This window comes from Rhea pennata, chromosome 13 (genome assembly GCF_028389875.1).
Source record: "Rhea pennata isolate bPtePen1 chromosome 13, bPtePen1.pri, whole genome shotgun sequence".
Lineage (NCBI taxonomy): Eukaryota > Metazoa > Chordata > Aves > Rheiformes > Rheidae > Rhea > Rhea pennata.
Genome location: NC_084675.1, coordinates 5202788 through 5222634, shown reverse-complemented (window position 1 = coordinate 5222634; position 19847 = coordinate 5202788). Strand labels below are relative to the sequence as shown.

The following is a 19847-nucleotide window of genomic DNA, read 5'->3' as shown; positions in this document are numbered from 1 at the left end:
TTAGCCTCACAATGCAACAAAAATAGGCCAGTTGCTTAATTTAGATAGTTGCTTTTTGAAAATATCTTTTACCCAATTAGGGCTAAAATTATAGAACAAGTCCAAAAATATAGCACTTCTTATTCAATGTTATAAACTACAAAGTAGAACTACTATTTCTTAGCTGATCATATCTTGATACTTCAGGAATCAAAACAAAATTGTATGTAACTCCTTCATATTACTAGATGATTTGTTCTAATAGGTCTTTTTTCCCCTAGAATGTTTCTACAGTTTAAATAATTCAGAGACATTTTTCAGTTTTCCTCCTTTAAGTTGACATGGGTTTAACCTGTCTTGGGGCTTATTCAATTCTATTTCACTCATCTCTGGCTCAGTAAGATGTACTTAAGTTAACTGTGAAGCCCCATCTATCTATTAAGTAATTGTGCATGGACAGAGAATGGGGCTGGAATTATATGCCTTGGGCTTCAGTCTCTGCATCTCAGTAACCATGGGCAAATACTCTGTACTTCTGTTTCTCCAATATGCAGTTTCCTTGATAAAATATGTCAAGTACCCCTAATGAAAAGTGCTTATTCTGATTTCTTTTGTTAGTCCTGTCACTGCGCTAAGAGAGGCCAACTGAGATCAACTTTCTATTTTACCCAAGCAGTGTAGAGCAAATAAAGGAGAGAGAGAAAAGGGAGGAGACAAAAAGGTTATGGCCATTTTATCTGGATGGGAACTGAAACAAAGGATTTGAATCTGTGAGCCAGCAGCCTGTAGATCTGTATCACCACCAGGAGTTAGCTCTGCAGTTCTCCTTCAGTGCGGAGGAGTTGGAGAACTACAACACTGTTGTTCTTCACAAATATAGCATTAAGTACAACAAAACACTTCTAAATTATTTAGATTTTAAAAAGCAGCAACAAACTCTTCCGACTGTGTAGAACTGAGTTATAGGAAGGAGGATCCATTATAATATCTAGCCCATATCCCTGCTGCATGTAGAAATGTGCTTTGACAACTCTAATCATAAGCGTAATAAATCTTGGGGACAGTCTTTTCTACACTTCAATTAATTTCACCGCATAGATCTCAAAGGAATAACCTACCCTGGTAAGCATCAGCATTTCTTCTACTACCTCTCCATTACCTCAGTAAGCCACACAGAACGCTAAATCTATTTTAAATTCACTCACTGTTGCCCTTCCTGTGCAGGCCCTTTTCCCATTCAGAGCCTCACAATGGCCTATTCAAATAGGAACTGACAGCAGCTTTGCAACCTGCTGAGGAGCAGGTAGCAGCCAGCTGCTCGCATACGTAGAATCACACAACAATTTATGTTGAAAAGGATCTCTGAAGGTCCTACAATTCCCTACTCAGTGCAAGGCTAACTTCAAAAGTAAATCAGCCTGTTCAGGGCCTTGACTGGACAAGTTTTAAATTCTCCAAGGATGGAGACTCTACTGCCTCTCTGAGCATCTGTTCAGTGTTCAAGCAGGAATCTATGAATGACATTTCCAAATCCCCAAACACTTCCAATGAAGGGGCAGAGAGAGTGCTACCATTATGGCAAAGATACCTACTAGGCAGACACCAAACAGGCCACTCAGAACAGAAAGGCACTGTGGGAAGCAGCACAGTATGTGGCTTCACAGAACTCTGATTTACTAACCACAAGTGACATCAGTACTGCAGCACAGCATCCCTTTCTCTGGCCCCAGGAGAGATATAAAAGTGACTTTGCTTTGTTTCTGTGTGTCTTGTACACAGGCGAGGAGTTCTGCACTTGCACGAAAGCCGTGGCATCCACGACCTTGGCTTGCCGCGCTGGCAGCTGTCCCTCTGCCTTTTGGTGGTGGTGATCATTCTTTTCTTTAGTCTATGGAAAGGCGTGAAGACTTCAGGAAAGGTAGAGCCAATACTCTCCTATCTCAACTCTCAATATTATTTGTCTCCTTTGTTAAGCCTCTTTAGTTTTAGAAAGCAAGAGACTAAATCACTGCATCTGAGGGACCCTCTGAGACCAAAACACACAAGAAGGCTTTGTATATATGAACTTTACAACATGGAATACACATTTCAAATTCACTCTTTATTTTATCTACAAATCTTGTTTGTGTGATCTTCAAACTGCAAATTTTATTGGCATATTATTTTCAATTCAGCATTAGTGAAAATACTGAAGAGACTGAATAGTCTGGCATGTGCCTTCTATTCCCAGACAAGTCTACTAATGTTTTGATGGCTTAAGATGTTTTGCTTTTATGACATAAAATGTTGTGACAGGAGAAACAATGCTGTGACAAAAGAACTACCTGATAACCTTGCAAGTAATTTGCAGTTACTTTTTGACATCCCTCAGAAAACACCTCACAGAAAGTCTAGAGTTAGATGCATTTGAGAGCTTTGTGTATATTTTCATGGAAGTATCATTACCTAACATCAAGCAATCACTGCACTTATTCAGCAACCCTCAGATGAACAGCTAATCAGCAGTTGGACATGAACGCTGGTACTGCAAACACACTCCGACAAGTCTTGTTCAACAAAATTGTCTCCTGCTGATATTCATACGCATGCATATGGACTCCTCATAATACTTAAGAGCACTTTCCCTTGAGACAGCCTGTAAAAAACAAGTCAAGAGCTTCTCCAGAAAAACAGAATAGACAAACACAAGAAAGTGTGAGTTGTATTTTTCACATATTCTTTAAAATTATTGTAACAGCTGATAAACTTTTGGAATCTCTGTTGTCTACAGGTTGTGTGGATAACAGCCACTTTGCCTTATGTTGTATTATTTGTCTTGTTAATACACGGCATAACCTTGCCTGGAGCATACAATGGAATAAACGCATACCTGCACATAGATTTCAGAAGATTAAAAGAAGCCACAGTAAGTGCACTCTTCTGCTCTTATTTCCTGTTATTATTAAAACTGTAACTATTAAAGCTAAGTTCTGAAATGGTATAGCCATACTTTTGTATAATCATTATTCCACTTTGCCAGGTAGGTGAAAGACCAGCATCCAAATTACTCTGTTCACTAGAAATTGTCAGAAGGCAGTTTCAGGTCTGGCAGTCCCTTAAGCAGTACATGCTTTGACTGTGCCCTCCGTAGATTGCAATATCCTTTATACAGGAAGATTGGGTCATACAAAAAATTAGTTCTCAAAAAGCTACAAATTCCCTCAAGAAGATGACTGCTTCTTGAATCACAAAGTTAAATGTTAACACAGTAAATAAAAAAATGTACATTTTACTATATCATTCAATGATACTGTAAGATATTCTAAAGAAATATAACCAAATCAGCTTAATCTGTGGAGTACTTCAGGACTAAGTTTTTTCATCCATTGCAAAGCAAGATCTGCAATGAAGTCAATAACTCAATATCACCAGCATCTCGGCTCTATAAACAGCAGAGATCTGATAGCCACAGATAGATCTTATTGCTGTGCTATTCTAAAAATATCATGAAACATTTATAAAAGAGACATCTCTCTGGATCAGCCACCACACTATTCAAATGGATATGAAATAGCAAAGCAAGGACATAGCTGTATTAGAAAGAAATTAACTATTTTCAGAAATTGCTTTGTAAAGCTTTGGAAATCCACAGCTTTCAGCAAGACGCCTGGATAGTCTGCGTACAGTTGCACTCTGCACTTCCTCTGCACTGGATCTTGATTTTACTGCACTCATTTTGCCTAAGTAATTAAAAAGGCAGACAAAGATCTCTTGAATGTTAGCATCTAGAGCTATTTCATACAGTGCTAGCCAAACAATCCTTCCTCAGTTTTTTTTAATGGTAATTATAGGAGATTGCCATAACCTTTATTTGGATTCCTTTAATACGAGTGTTCTCACCAGAACTCAAACTCCAGCTCACTCCAGTTTGGAACACTCAAACCCAGTTCAAATAATGCAGTTTCATCAACCTATGACACCAAAGCACTGGCCACCTCAGTGGTTCACATTTATGCATATGCATAAATAAATAAAAACATATAAGGATGAATAAAGATGATACTTAATTTTTTCTTGGTATTTTAAGTGACATTTGAAACAAAAACTTTACAAGTTCAAATAGATGTCTACAGAACTGTGCCAGCTCACATCAGCTCAAAGTCTAGGCTTCCAAACTTGTAACTGCATTCTGCTTTCAGAAGGATACTTCTGCGCGCTGTTCTTTCTTGGCTTAACATTTGTGCAGCTGCTAGTTGGCTGACCCTGAGATTATTTGTTTCTAAGACTAAATTTTTGAGATGACTTTTTTTAAAAAAACAAGTTCCTGTAGAAAAATAAGACTGAAGACCAGCTTTAAAGACAAACTGCTTCTCACATCAGCCTTCTCCTGTTCAAGGACTGGGCCACCTGCTGGTGCAATGGATTTATGCACTTAATTTTTGTCCTCGTGCCCCAAAAGAACAGACTCCTGCTTTAGTTCCAGCCAGTGTGTCCATGAATCTGAATTAGGATTTTTTTTCCCAAATTAATTGTTATCCAACACAAAAATTTTGTAAGTCGAACTTAAACAGTGATAAGCTCGAGCACACTCTGCCAGTCCTCTTACAAAAGACATTAGAGCATCCTAATCACTAAATGAATCTCCCCCTTCATCTCCTAGGGCTAAATCCTGCACAGAACTGAGCACACCTTGAGACATCACAATTGTCAGTGGTGTTTGAACTCAAAGGGTCAGCTCTATAAAGAAAAGAAATTCATCTGAGCAGCTCTTAACTAGACCAATGCCTGACCCTATACCTTGCTGAAAGTCCAGGAGCTACAAAGCCATCATTCTCTTGGCTCTGTTGCACAAGAGTAAGTTGAGCACCTGTGTAAAACGGCAGCTCTGCTTCTGTTCTGCAAAAGGAACGGCACTAAACACAGAGTTAAATCAGACACATCAGGAATTCTAGATCAGGAAGGAGGCACTTGCTCTTTTGTATGCAGTAACAAGTTTTCTGAAGATTACATTAATGTCTGGGGGTGCACATGTTTCCTCTCCACACAGTACAATAATTCTTTAAATTCACATACGTGAGGAAGAATACACACAAAAATATATAGTAGCTATATAATAGCTTAAGCAAACAGGAAGGAAGCTGGAAAGACCGACTACAACCTCCTGTAATATGTTTTTTTCATTTTTAATGCATATTAAAAAAAATCTAATATCCTACCATAAAATATATTAGACTATACATCAGTCAGAAGACATTCAGTTGAAGCCAGAGCAATGTGAGTGTAAATGGTAGAAGAATCAGCCCCACCATCTGTTTAGCATCCTGTTTTGTTATAACAAAGAGAATATTTTGCAATTAATCTTACTTCTAAATGAATTGCCATTTTTGGGGGTTTTTTTCGTTTTTTTTCCTCTGTTCAGTGAGAAATTTATGGCACCTAAGCCCTAAATTGCAATTTGAGAAAATCACACCTACATAGCCTTTCTGGTTTGCAATAAAGTAAGCACATCATAGACTGCTTTTCATTATGTCATCTTTGAAATAATAACTCAGTAGCCCACAAATTTACATTTCCCTCTAAAGCCAACAGGATTCAATGAATGGTTCACAGTTCTTAGCAGGCAGTAATTGAGAGCATATCTGTTGAAATAAAAAGGTAATTTTAGCATAACTGTTTTCATATATCATGTTAGGATGGGATAAACCTCTCTTTCTTTAGATAGGGCCAAACACAAAAGCTTAGCATAAAACCATCAGGGCAGATGGAATTCAAGCTCCTTGGAACTGTTAGTAAACCACTGCTAAATAAATACATTGGGGCTGATTTTAGGGAGATGTCTTGAACATTTGGCAGATTTAGCCAAACCTTGAAGATCTTATTTTGGGATGTGCTAAGGTTTATTCACGCCACTGATTTCACTATTGTTCTAGAATTTAGCTAGAAGATGTTTAGTTTATTTAAATATCTCTGTGTAATGACTGAATAAATAAAACCCTTGTTAGCCAGAGAAGACTATTTTCAGGCTTGTAATTCAGGAGGCGAGCACCATTGCATTGTTTCTGATTGCTGCCTGCACTTCTTGAGTGGATATTGTGCTGGAGATTCAGTTCAAAAAATATTATTCTTACAAACCATTAAAAACATGTCTTCCCAAGTGGACAATTCTTAAAGTGACTCTGCTACATCAAAACTCAAATTTAAGGACCATCACTAACTCTTTCAGTCAAATAGGAAAGAAGGTGGCAGATATCTTGGATGATTCTGTTCACAGCATGTCAGTCATATGTCAGCTTCTGAAGCAAGAAAGCATCATATAAAATGAAGAAAGCTCTATTATGTGGGAAAGAAAATGTTCTGCAACTCCTGACCTGTTAACTATTTTTAGATTCCTGGTTGTACATTTGCAACTAACCTGGAACAAGCACTAGAGGAAGTTTATTTGTGTCACCCAGAAGAAAGATCCTATCAATGTTTCGGTACTTGGCCAAAGCTCTGAAGTACAGCTCCACAGGGTATACCCCACAGGGGGCACAGCGTGTGTGCTCTGGGAGCTTGCCCACTGCTCTGGCACTTACCATTTCATGGTCAGCAGTTTCAGAGCATGACTGTACTTCATGTGACAGTGTAGAAAGCACTACAATCTCATGAGCATTGATTATTTATTTTCACAAGACCTCCAGTCAGTTTTCTTGTACAGTTTTTGCATTTCCCTGATGTATCTTTTGGATTGACCAAACACTGATAATGTTGGTCTCATTATGCAGGTATGGATTGATGCAGCCACTCAAATATTTTACTCCTTAGGAGCTGGGTTTGGAGTTTTAATTGCATTTGCCAGTTACAATAAGTTTGACAACAACTGTTACAGGTATGACAGCCTATTATTTCATTATTGCTTCAGAACAGTATTATTTTACTCAATAACTAAAACTAGAATAAGTATTTAGATATCTTTTTAACTACAGTCATTTATTAATGATGGTCAATCTTCTGTGGACATAGCAACCAACCCAAAACTTGAATTGCTGTCTTCCTTACTGAAATTTTAGCAACAGGAGCCTGCCAAGATTTCTGCTGTACTGCAAAACAGAATCGGATTAAGTTTAGACAGCTGTGTAAGCTGTACTTGTGTTTGTCTTTCAAAAGTATCACTAAAAGCAACAGTGAATGTGGGATAGAATCTTACTGATCCAGATACTAAAAACCATGATTCCAGTTTCCAGAAGTATTTTTATGCTCTGGGGATATGTTTCTGATATTTTGTGTTGGGATCTAATTTAAGAATACAATTTGAATCAATTCAACTTATACGTGTTTTGCTGAATCATTGCCATGGAAATTCAACCAGAGCTAATTTGATGCTCTGCACCTTAACAAAACTTCTAACATTTAAAATCTGTATCGTTCAACTTTGAAATGAAAGCAAGTATTCTTTAAAAATTTCCCATGAAATATAAATTCAGATAGTACACGTATTATAGCTGCATTATCAACTAAGCAACGACCAAAAAAAAAAAAAAAAAAGTGAATTGCTTCGAATGGATCCAAAGCCAAAATCATGGAACATTTCTACTGACTTCAGTAAGCTTTGTACTCAATCCAGAAAACTCAACCCAGAAAGACTGTAGCTTCCCAGTCAATTAGTCAGATTAGGTGATTTACTAAGGATAACCCTTTAGACAAAATGCTAGTCATAATCAGTCTTCCAACATGATATTTACTGTCACCTGCAAATAATTCTGCATTACTCTCATATAGAACAAAATTATGTGGAAAGTTATTTGACTAATTTTGCTCCTAAATTAAAAGAAATAGACGTAAAACTAAGCAAACACTGTAGGTAACACACGAAACCATATTGTTTTGTTCTTAGCTTATTATATTTGCCCAATGTTGCTTTATTGGCCTTGCCTTCCCTATATGAATAATGTGTTTCACAAAACAGTGTTTCTATTCTAAACAGAAATGAACACTTTAATTTAATAATGCAAAACACTTAACACCTGCAAATACCCTTCTTTTGGCCAAATAACTGTAGAACATGCTGATATCATCTTAATTATGTTCAAAACACTTTCCTGTAACAACAAATTGGAAATAGTACTGTGTTTCCTAATGAGGGCCACAGCTCACCACTATACTGTCTCGTCTGTACTTTAACATACCTTCTGCAAGAGAAATGATATCAGTAACGTAAGCTAGAATAAAAATTCTGAAAATCAGAGCCAGAAAATATGAAAATCTGTACTTATGAGGGAGTCCCCAGTATTTTGCGGGCAAAATTTTCTCAGCTCAGTTTAGAGAGATAAGCGTCACTTAATCTACTCGGTGACTTAATGAAAAGAAAATTTACTCACTCATATGAGGTTTTTTCAGTTATGGGAGACAAAATACATAGTTATCACCTTATCAATTACAAATACCTAGCAATTTTTTTTTAATAAAGAATTTGAGTTTATGGGTCCAATTTGGTCCCTCTTGATCCTGCAGTTTTCCCATGGGGGAACATTTTAATGAGACTTGCAGGACATACTGAATTCTTCAATGCTATTAAAACATAGTAATAGTGAGAAGAGGATAAAGCTTGGTATATGGCACCTACGTTTACAAGTAGGGTATCTGATGATAGGAAATCATATTTACTTTCTTTTTATTAAAGTGCTGTTTGGCATCACTGATGTTCACAGCGCCATGTCCTCTGTTCTAGAGGTCATAACCAGCCAAGACTACATATTAGTCTACCTAACCTGTGCAGTGCCATCTAATTTAGAGACACCTGGTCTACTCATCATAGCACAGTATGCTAATATGAGCTTTTGATTATCAGGATAATTGCTTAATTACTATTTTCACCAGAATCTTCCTATCACTATAGCATAATCCTCATCTAGTTCTTAAAGTGTTTTTTTCATTGGCATGTTCTTTTCTCCATCATATTAGGGATGCTTTGCTGACTAGTACCATTAACTGTGTCACAAGCTTCATCTCAGGATTCGCAATTTTCTCCATATTGGGCTACATGGCTCACGAGCACAAAGTTAAAATTGAGGATGTAGCCACTGAAGGTAGGAAGTGAAATTTATACTAGTTTTACTCCTTTCCTTCCACCATTTATTTGCAAATGTTTACATTTGTTTCAAACAAGCAGGTGAAAAATCTCATGGAAATCACCTGAAAGATTAATTACTTGGGCACTAAAAGCTTGCATTTAATTACCTTGTTGAAATGTGAATTGTAAGTGGTATTGGTTCATTTCAACTCTGCTGAACTGAGCAACCCTGACATCTCATCCCTCACTAGACCAGCTCGTGCAGCAAGCAGGCCTTCACTGCTGCACAGTATCTGGTGAAAATGCTGATGTGTGGTGCTGTAGATTACTGCTTTTAAATGGTTCTGGGCGAGCTTAGCTGTAGTCTTTTCCCTGGTAACAGGTCACCTGCCACTTCTGTTCCTCTCTTATATCGTATCCAAGAATTCTCCTTCCAAACAGTGGATTGGCCATCCACAACTTTCCTTTTTCACTACATAGCTGAAAAATAGCTAGTAAAATTTAGCGAGTACCTGTTGCAAAGCTTTGAGGGTATGAATCACATAAACATGAGAAGTGTAAAAAAGATTGGATAGATTTATATACTCAAAACTGCCTTGTAAAGTTTATTATTAAAGTATTTCAGAATCATTTTCAGCATAATGCAATTTTTTGTTCCAAGTATGACAAAATACTCACAGACTGGGATGTATAGGGATGTAACAGCCAACTTAGTCATAATTTATCTCGGTAAAATGAACGCTTTTGAGAAGCTAAGAAACACTTTGAGATGTTTAGTAAACTAAGTATCACTTAGAAGGATTTTTTTTCCCTCCCTTTTCCATTTCAGGAGCCGGTTTAGTTTTCATCCTTTATCCAGAGGCGATTTCAACTCTTTCAGGATCTACATTTTGGGCTGTGGTATTCTTCATCATGCTCCTTACTCTTGGCATTGACAGTTCTGTGAGTATCTTCCTTCTAGACATGTTGTTTTTCTTTACTATTATCTTCTCTAATAACTGAAGAGGTATTGGTTTTAAATAGGAGAGTTGTTGCATTCAAAACAAACTTTCTGTATACTCCTTGAAACTTTTTCCCAACACACAGCTAACATACCGATATTATTACTCTTGGCAGCATATTTACATTACGCTGTTTAAGAGTTTTTTAAGTTATTTAAGAGGTTTAAAAAGAGATCAGATAATTTACAAGCCAGCAGACAATACTCGCTGTCTCTCTCTCTCTCTTCTTTTTTCTTTTAAATAAACTTAGGTAAGGCCTGTTCATCAACAACTATTACTATTTAAAGGGTATGATCCAAGAGCACTGCTATGAACTGCTATCACTACTACAAACTTGCAGTAAGATTTTGAACCCGACTTGTACAAGATGGCACAGTAACACAGATTCATTTCCAGAAGAGATTTTCATACATGCTGAAAATCTACTGAAGACACAAACAATAGCTGATGATAGCCTGATCTTTTTGCTTTAGACCATCAATGACACTGAATTTACTGTAAACATAATCACTATTTAATAATCCCACCAGATTATTTCTACACTGTTTTATCTATGTAAAGCAAAGGCTGAAGTTTGAAGACTAAAACATCTACATTTTCGCAGCAAGGTAAAAACAGTAAAGAACTAGCAGTGAGAAGACTTACTTAATTTTGCAATTAAATTCAGCATTAGGTTTGGTTTTCTGGCTGTCATTCAGCACTAAAGAGCATTTGTTCTTTCTACAAAGTGATGAGTTATACTGTACCATGCTATTCAGGATCACAAAAACTTTAGCCATATAGAAAATATGCTAAATACCCTAACTGCCTTTATACTGCTTTGCTCTTGCTAAAGAGGCATCCAGACATCCTGTAATAATTAGTTTAAGAGTTGTTTTCTTTTAGGGAAAAATAAATGGGGTCTTCAAAGAACATTGCCATGAACAAATACTCATCATGTTTATAGGGTGGTAGTTCTTTACTACTCTAAAGCATTAAAGCCTCTTGTGTAGTTCAGAATGTATACAGCTGATCTAGGAATTTGTTGCTGAAAATGAAAAAATACTTTTTCCATTGCTTGCAACCTCAGAAAACTTTGTTCATTTTCAAGAACAAGAAAAGGAAAGAAAGAACTGGCAGGGAAAAGAGCAAAACTGAGAAAAAAACCTTTAAAAAAAAAAGTTGCAGAAGCAGGCTTTGATCATGTCTGGCAAATAGCTGAATGAGAGCTTGTGGAGTGAGATATGAGCTGTAAGGTTCAGATCCAGGTCTGAATGTTTCTGAAGTGTGGATTCCAGCTCAGACTCATTAAAGTTTGGCTTAATCTTTACACTAAGATCCTTATTCAAAAGATTGAGGTGAGATTGTATCTGGGTTTCTATTCTGGCCATTTTTCAAATGTAAGCAGCTATGAAGGCTGGAAAAATTTAGCATTCCAGTATGCTAAATCTAAGTGACTAGCAGAAACAGGGCAGAGTTAAGAGAAAAACACAGACAAGATTTACATCCCATTTAACTTCACTAATGCAGTAAATTAAGGCTGTAATACATTTGAGTGAGTGAAGACATAGGGTTTTAGACTGTAGAACTCTTGCTAAGGAGGAGCTTTCCTGTGGAGCTAACTAAAATACTACAAGCTGATAAACTGGCTAAATTTTTCCCCTTCTTGCTAGCCCATAACTTTGGGGTAGGGATTTACTTGTTTGTATTTTGTTCAGGATTTTTGAGTGTAACCAAATATATTCAGGTGATGCAGTGTTTTGTATGGTGGTCGTCTTAACTCTCTCCTCCGACTGATCAAGTCCTTGAATGGAAAAATCAAAATTTTAAAGCTTAAATTAATTAAAATGAAATAATACCCAAAACTAAAGATGAAGAATAATACATGAATATTTTCACTCATGCATATAAACCTGCACTGGCCCAGAAATACAGATGTCTGTATGAATTGTCAAAGTACTTAAGGAAAGCGAAATCTCATCACCCAAGTGCTGGCAAATAAAAACAAAAAGGACAGGAAGTAGAACAAGTGTTTGCGGTATTCATCTAGCTTGCCAGGGAAAACAAACACATGGAATAAGCACAGCCATACATTAACAAGTGGCCCTTACCCAAGAGAATCCAAAGGGTCTATTTCCATTCCCAACTTCTCCAAGTCTGTTAAAGTGCCAACATAGTAACCACCTCTGAGAACATCAAATATTAATCTATCTTTGACTGTATTCACAGATGGCACCCCTACAATATCACTGAATAAAAGCCAAGACTAGGTTTTGGGCCATTTTGCTTGTGATTATTAGTTTCCTTTAAAAACAAAAAAACAAACACCCACAAAATCCACACCCTACTCCTCCATCCCCAGCCATTTGGCTCTAGATTGGAATCGCTCATTCTAGAGAGACAATTCTCAGCTACTGATTTCAACATGAGATGTTGATTTCTCCAAATTCTTACAGGAAGAAGCTGGAATATGCCAGTATCTGCTAACCAACTACTATACTGCACCATACACTCCAGGTTTCGTCATGCTTTTTCAGCATGAGAAAAAGGAGGGAATCCAGCCTTTCTGAAGGATTCTAAAATATTTAATAAGTTTGTTCCTCATTATGAGGAGGCTTGAATTCATTTTCACAGAACTTCTTGGTGGAGGAGGGGCAGAATGCTTTCACTAGTATAAAGAAATTAAAATTCAAAACAACCTATATAATAGCAATTTCAATGAAAACTTGGAAAGTACATTTAATATATATTTTTTAAGAAAGACAAGAAAAAAACCGTTCAGCATTTACTTTGAGAAAACAAAGTAAAATTCTTTCATGGAATAAACAGAAAAATTAAATCATGGTTACTACCATGATGTTTCTTGGTCTTTGTCAGACTGATTTGGATAATCAACAGCTAAAACAAATCTTTGGTCAATAGGTTCTTCCTGGATGCTTGTGAAGAATGTTGTCTCTCTGTATTAAAAGTCTCTTAAAGAGCTAGTTCAGTTAAGCTACCAGTTTTCTCCACAGTTTATTCAACTGCATACTATTTTTCCCAAAGTATTCTCTATGTACTACCCCAATGAGTCAGCAAAGGGTGAGTACAGGATAGGGCAACCAAGCCCTAACAACCATGGCACTTTGACCAGTTCTAACTGCATCCTCAGTTCTCTACCCATGAAAAGCAAGCTGTACTTCAGTATGCCAGCGCTGTAAGTTTAGGAATGACTTACAATCTGATTTACATTGCTTGATCTGTATTTCGACTGTGCATCAATCCTGTTTAACCAGAGCTCCTGCCTTCCTTTCTTCAGATGGGTGGAATGGAAGCTGTCATCACTGGCCTGGCAGATGACTTCCAAATTCTCAAGCAGCACAGAAAGCTCTTCACCTTTGGTGTTTCTTTTGGCACTTTCCTACTTGCCCTTTTTTGTATCACCAATGTAAGTAGAACAAAAGTTTCCGTCAGCAAGCTACCTTAAAAATGCAATTAACCCTGTAAGATAGAAACACGTGTCTCCCAGGCAGCCATTTAATTTTTAAACGACTTTATGGCTAGTCTGTTACTTTTGAGTCTATCATAATGCTTCTCTGGTCTTTTTGCACAAGATTATTAGTTATTAACTGAACCCACAAACATTCGTTCCAAAGAAATTTGTGCAATCCTGGTGTTATTTTATCATATTCACTGCAACTGTGTTGAGCATTTATCCCTGTTTGAGAAACTATAAATTTCAAGTGACTATGCCCTTTGTCTCCCAGCTATTCTCTTTTTGAAGCAAATGAAATTTACTAATAGAAGCATTTACTTCTTGTGAAAGTGGAGTTTAGAATAACTTCCTCTCCCTCCCATACATTCCCTTAGTATACGTGGGGCTGATCTACTACTACTAACACCATAAAAAGCACATTGATAACCTATCCTGAAAATCTGATGTACTGCATATCACAACCATCTTCCAAGATTTTCTTCATCCTTAATCATTTGCCTTACCAGGCTTTTGATAGTTAATTGAAGAATGAGGATCACAATGTTCTAGGTTGGATGTCCTGCAGTGTCTTCCTATTTTTGACAAAAAGGCAAAAAGCCCTGTAGGCAAAGATGTCAAAAATACACTAAATTTGAGGTTGCTGCAATGAAAGTAGATATGTTCAAACCTCTTTTATTCTCCTGGTATGGTTCCAAATCTATTATTGAAATTACTGAAATTGCATAAGTTTACAGGTTGACAAAGCTCTTTTTACACTAAAAAATATCCCAATAACTTTACTAGTTTCCTCAAACTGGAAAGAATTTGAGAAATGAAAACTGTATATTATATTATAAATGACTATCCTTTCAATACCATGCTGTCCCTATTGTTATCTAAAGAACTGGACATGCTCCTTCCTCCTTCAAACGTTCACTTGGGGTAAAAATCCTAAAGCATGAGAGATGCTCAGTGGGTAAGAGCCGAAACAGGTGCTCCTGAACAGGTAAGAGCCTGAAATCCTAAACAGGTGCCAATGGGTGCAACTCCACTGCCTTCAAGGGAACTAAAGCAATTGGGCTCTTTCTTTTTTACATTAGAATACTTCAGTTAAGATATTTCAAGTAAAGCAGAATTCTGCTAACTAGAAACTAAACTACTAAAGTGATTTCACTTGTGACTTTGTTTTGATGCATGTTTTAACTCCTCAATGCTAGGGTGGAATTTATGTGCTCACACTTCTGGACACATTTGCAGCTGGAACTTCTATACTGTTTGCTGTTCTAATGGAGGCAATTGGAGTTTCCTGGTTTTATGGTAAGCACTTGATTTTGTACTTGAAAAATATTTTCTAGAATTTCAAGTGTGCTCATGATAGGCTTGATATTGTTTCGAGAGAAAATAATGCGTCTTTGTACAGAGAAAAGCATGACAAGCCAGGTTTCAGGAAGCGATTTTCATCTGACTTACAAATAGTGACAGGAATGCAGATGTTCCGTGGGCCAAATTCTGAAACTCAGCACAAAGCCAAAGAAAATTGCCTTGTGAAGAAGGCTGCAAATGGAAGACAATGCTGTCCCTCTTACCAGCGCTTTGCAGCTGCTAACACAGCTGATGACTTCTAGTGGCAGGTACCCCTCATGTGGTTTCAAAGCAAGTAGATTAGCCTAAATACAGATTCACCTGTTCCTCCTTTCCAAGATTTCCCCACAGCCAATCCCAAGCTTACATGCAATAGAAATAAAAGGATAGTTTATATTGTCTTTATAAATTTCTAGGAATTTCTATATTAATCCCTTTAGTTTTAGACAATATTATAAAACACTCCAGCAGAATTTATCTTATTTCACAGCATGATGTGGAATATCCAACAACACCTTAGAAATCCTAGAAATAGAATTAATATATGCCATAAGAAAGGGGTCAGGTAAATGGTTTTATCCTCAGTATGACAGGCTCTAGAAGTATTCAGTTCACCTCTGGAATTAAGATGGAATCACTCTGCGACAACTAGATGTGCTACAGTATCTTGAAAAAAGTATAACTTGACAGTTAAGTTTCAGAAGATGCACCTAGCTTCCTTAATAATTACTCTGGCCTTATTTTGACCATACTGTTTTTCTCCTCCCTAAAAAAAAAACATAAACAAAAACAACACACTAGATATTCAAGTCTTGTAAGAAAGAAGAAAAAAAAATATTTTGTTCTTTCCTGCTGTAAAAGATGACCACAATACTAGCAAACAACCACTATGACTTCTCTAAACCCACGTGAATGCACTTTTATAGCCTTGGTGGAAAAAAATATTGAATATTGAAATTGTGCTTTCAGCACAATTTCAGGGGGACATTGAGTCTGCTTGAGTTCAGTCTTTAACCTCCAGAAACTTCAGAATCTGGTGAAGAAGTGTCCTGCGTTGTCTAATTTCACTAAGGAAAAAAAACACAGTCCTGTCCTATAACTGACAAAAAAAGTTGACCGCTGCTATTCCCAAGGAAGCAAAACAAAAACGTTAAACTGCACATTGCTTACAGAAAAAAATATTTCAAGACTCAACCAAACCTCTGATTATAAAGTTATAAAAGGTAGTAAGAATGTAGGAGAAGGCCTGGCCTGTGGTATCCTACCTATTCAACATTTAATAGGTGAGGAGTTTTTAATATCTGGTGTCAGAGTTTCAAACATTTCTATTCTCTGCTTCCTTCCCCAAGCTAGAGGACAGACTGAGCCTTTAAGAAGTCGTCTATCACAGAAGAAGATACAGGGATTCATAACCTCAGTCTTATTCACTGGAAAAGATTCTACCTCCAGACCAGTGGAAATTATAAAATGTTGTTAATCACAAAATCATACAGAAAAAAAATCAGATATAATTAGATCAGTCTGAATTATGCATATCTTGCTAAAGAAACACAGTGAAAAACATCATCTTTCTTTCTTTTGGGGAGGATGCTCTCAATTCTTCATCCTGTCACAGAATTAGTAAAATTATAAGGACTCTAAAATAATATCTCGTTTTCTTGAAGTTGAATTTCCTAGCTTTCCTCCAAAGATTCCAGATAGTTACCTTGAAAATTAAAGCAAGAAGACCTATAGTATGATACCAGAGAATTTCTCCAGGATACAAATATTCTCCAAAAAACACAATCTTCTAATTTGCAAATACAAACGGTCAGTACAGCTGTCTTTGTAACCTCACTGAATGCGTTTCCAATCACCTTCACAGATACCACAAATTTTGAAAACATGCCTCCAAATTATTCTTCTATATTCAGTACTTATCTCTCACTACCACTTGCCATTAACAGTTATGCTTATTCACTTTCAAAACCCAATAAACACTCAGGCTCCCTCTTGCTGGCTTGGTTTTAAATTTACATTCCTCATTTTATGAGCTCCTTTTCAGAGGGCACTGTTTTTCTTCCAGAGGTATCACAAATACTTTGGCAATACAATGCCAAAATCTATTAGACAGGTAAGAGAGAATCAATTCATCAACCCCATATTAATCAAAAACCTCGCATTAACTCAATGATCGATCTAAAACTGAAAACCTTGGGAGGTCTTACACTGCAATGATCCAAGCCATCAGTTGTGTCTGAAATTGCTTTCCACTAAAACTTCAATTTAATCAACCTTCTTGGGCTATAAATTTCCTATGTTCTCCTAATTCCCATGTCATACTTTCCTGTTTAGTCACACTTTTCTCTTCATTCTAAGGGTTCAGAAGTCACAGCAGCCTGCAAATCCTTTTCCCACTGAATTGTACTGAACTAGCTGCCCTGATTCCTGATATGATTATTCTCCCTCTGAAAGTCATTTCTATTCTTCATTTCTATTCAGAGATAGTGTTTGTAATTGATGTATGAGTCAGTCTTTAGACACTATTATTCTTGCTGCCACTGACTTACCCCATCTGTACCATATCGCTGTATTCTTCTAGTCACTCTGTCCCTCCCAATTAAAAACTGCTGATGAGTGAAAGAGCTGAAGGAATGATATCCCTGTGTAAAGCTGTTCAACCTACTAAAGCAAAATTTTTTAGCTTTAAAGTGCTAATTCTGTCCTCCAACACCAGCACAGAGCTAGCAGCTTATCTGCTGTTGTCTCTCAAAATAAATGGAGGCACCAAATGCTACAGGCAACTGTTTTTAATGGATGTATAAGAGCTGAACATGGAAGAGTGATCATAGCTTAGCTTGGAAGCAGAGGTATAAAAATATCACTGTTCAGTAAGTGCAAGTTATTATCTGCTGCTATTAAAATAGGATTTACTGTGCTTTACAATGGCTAGGTTTTGAATGTGGTCCACAGAGTAACCCCGCCAAGCATAGTTCAGGTTCATTTATTTCTTGCAACTTCTGTCCTTCACCATCATCCTTTCCCTTCTTCTCCCTCTCTCTAACAGGGAAAATATCTATTCATTTGTCTCAAGCCGATAGATGTTTTTACTGACACAATATGACCTGCTGTTTTATATATATATATATATATATATATATATATATATAAAAATTTATTACAGCCTCGGGTGCTATTTGAACCGTTATGACTGATTAAGTCTGGCATGATCTTGTCCACCTTTTTTTCCTGCTAGACCCCAGTTGCCTTAGTGACCCAGCAGGAACATTAAGCCAGCCTGAAGGCACCCTTTGACATTTTGGCACAGACCAAAAACATACAAATTTCTATCTTTAGTTCAAATTAAACCTACATTCATTAACTGTAAAGTTTCTGCTTGCAAAGGTCACTTGAATCTGTAAGAGAAGGAAGAACTAGTTTGTTTTAGTAAACAGGTATTTTAGTTAAGACTGCTAGTTTTTTTAGCATTTTTCATCTTGGGCAACCCTGAGCTCACTCCTCTTGACAGACATGCTAAGGAAAGGCAAACAGTTCTCCCTGGGATACAAATCTGCTGTTCAGTTTCCCTTGCAGGAAAATCTCCACTCAGTCAGAATCTCTAACATGAGCATCTTCCTGGATGACTAGAATAAGTTAGCAACGATCTTCACTTTCAGGTCTATTATTTTCAGTTTGTGAAAGTCTTTCCAAAGAAAATACTTTAGATTGAAATTTCAGTCTTTAAGGTCAATTTATTTGAAAAAAAATGAACTATTTGACTTTGCAAAAGTAAGAGAGAAATTCATCAAGCATTACCTGCTCTCACACATCCTTTGCTCATGTGGTTTTGTATTGATACATATGCCTGGCACAAAAGACAATGAAGAAAAAGTATGATTGCACCAACTGTCACAGAATGGAAGCACAAATGAGGCAAGTACAGATTAGACTCTGGTTCTTACAGGAGAAGGTGTCAAGAGTAACTTCTTAACACAGGTGCTAGATGTGCAATGAGGAGTGATCCTTTTCTGGATCTGCTACATGCAATCAAGGAACTGTGGCTCAGGGACATGGCTACATGCCAGTCAGCCGTGCAAGCTGGCAGGAGAGAAGGCTAACAGCTACTATGCTCCTGCTAATAGGGCTCAACCAGGAGATTAAGTCATTCCTCCCTTTTACTTGGTACTTGCTAGACTGCACCTGCAATAGTGTGTCCCATTGTTTGCACCCCCAGTACAAACAACCACTAAACTCAAGAGAGTCCAGTGGAAGGCTACAAAGATGGTCTGGGGACTGAAGCACATTCCATTTCAAGAAAGGCTGAGAGAACTGGACTTGTTGAGTCTGGAGAAGGCTTGGGGGGGACCCACTGGAGGACCCTGGTAGCTGCCTTTCAGTACCTACATGGAAGGTTTTGAGAAACAGAGCCAAGGCTTTTCACTTAGGTGCATGATAGGAAGACAAAAGACAATGGTCATAAATTGAAAGAAGGACAAAAAAGAATTCTCTAACAGGATGACTGCTGTTAATAGTTCTTATCATTTTCTTATTCAGTGTAGTTAATCTGATTTATTGATTTCATTTAAATTCATTTAAATATTGCATCATTACTATCTTTTACTTTCCAATTTGAAAAAAAATCCAAGGTTAGAAAAGATTATTTTGTATCACATAGGAGGGGAAAGCAACACACACAAAAATTGCCTGTAGGGCTCCAGATGAGTGTCAGAGCCATGACACTACTTTTTGGAAACATGCCCTTAAAGTATTTCAGCTATAGCTGCTGAACAATTTTACCCCAGGGCCAGGAAATGCACAAGAGCTTCTGTGCAACTGAACTGGCTGATCCTACACAGCAAAATGACTTGCCGAGGTCTTTCAGGCAGACAGGGCACATGGTATTGGCAATGTCTAGACTTTCATTGCATCTGAACTCTGATCTCTCCATCACTGGGCTCAAAGAACACTGTTCCAATATTAGGAGGATAACTTGCATTTATAGCCAAATCTATTTTTCACTTTCTTCTTAATCAGTTCTCTGTTGCTTATTGATTTAACACTCTTG

At 37.1% G+C, this 19847-nt stretch overlaps 1 protein-coding gene across 1 annotated transcript in view; it reads left to right on the top strand.

Annotated features, from left to right (window-relative positions):
* The window catches only part of SLC6A2 (solute carrier family 6 member 2), a 64545-nt gene that overhangs the window by 32698 nt on the left and 12000 nt on the right, over positions 1–19847 (top strand). Inside the window, exons 4-10 of the mRNA XM_062586849.1 lie at positions 1759–1897; positions 2750–2884; positions 6723–6826; positions 8899–9023; positions 9837–9949; positions 13286–13414; positions 14659–14758. Of these exons, the coding sequence (XP_062442833.1) occupies positions 1759–1897; positions 2750–2884; positions 6723–6826; positions 8899–9023; positions 9837–9949; positions 13286–13414; positions 14659–14758 (845 nt within the window). The remainder of the gene's footprint in view (positions 1–1758; positions 1898–2749; positions 2885–6722; positions 6827–8898; positions 9024–9836; positions 9950–13285; positions 13415–14658; positions 14759–19847) is intronic.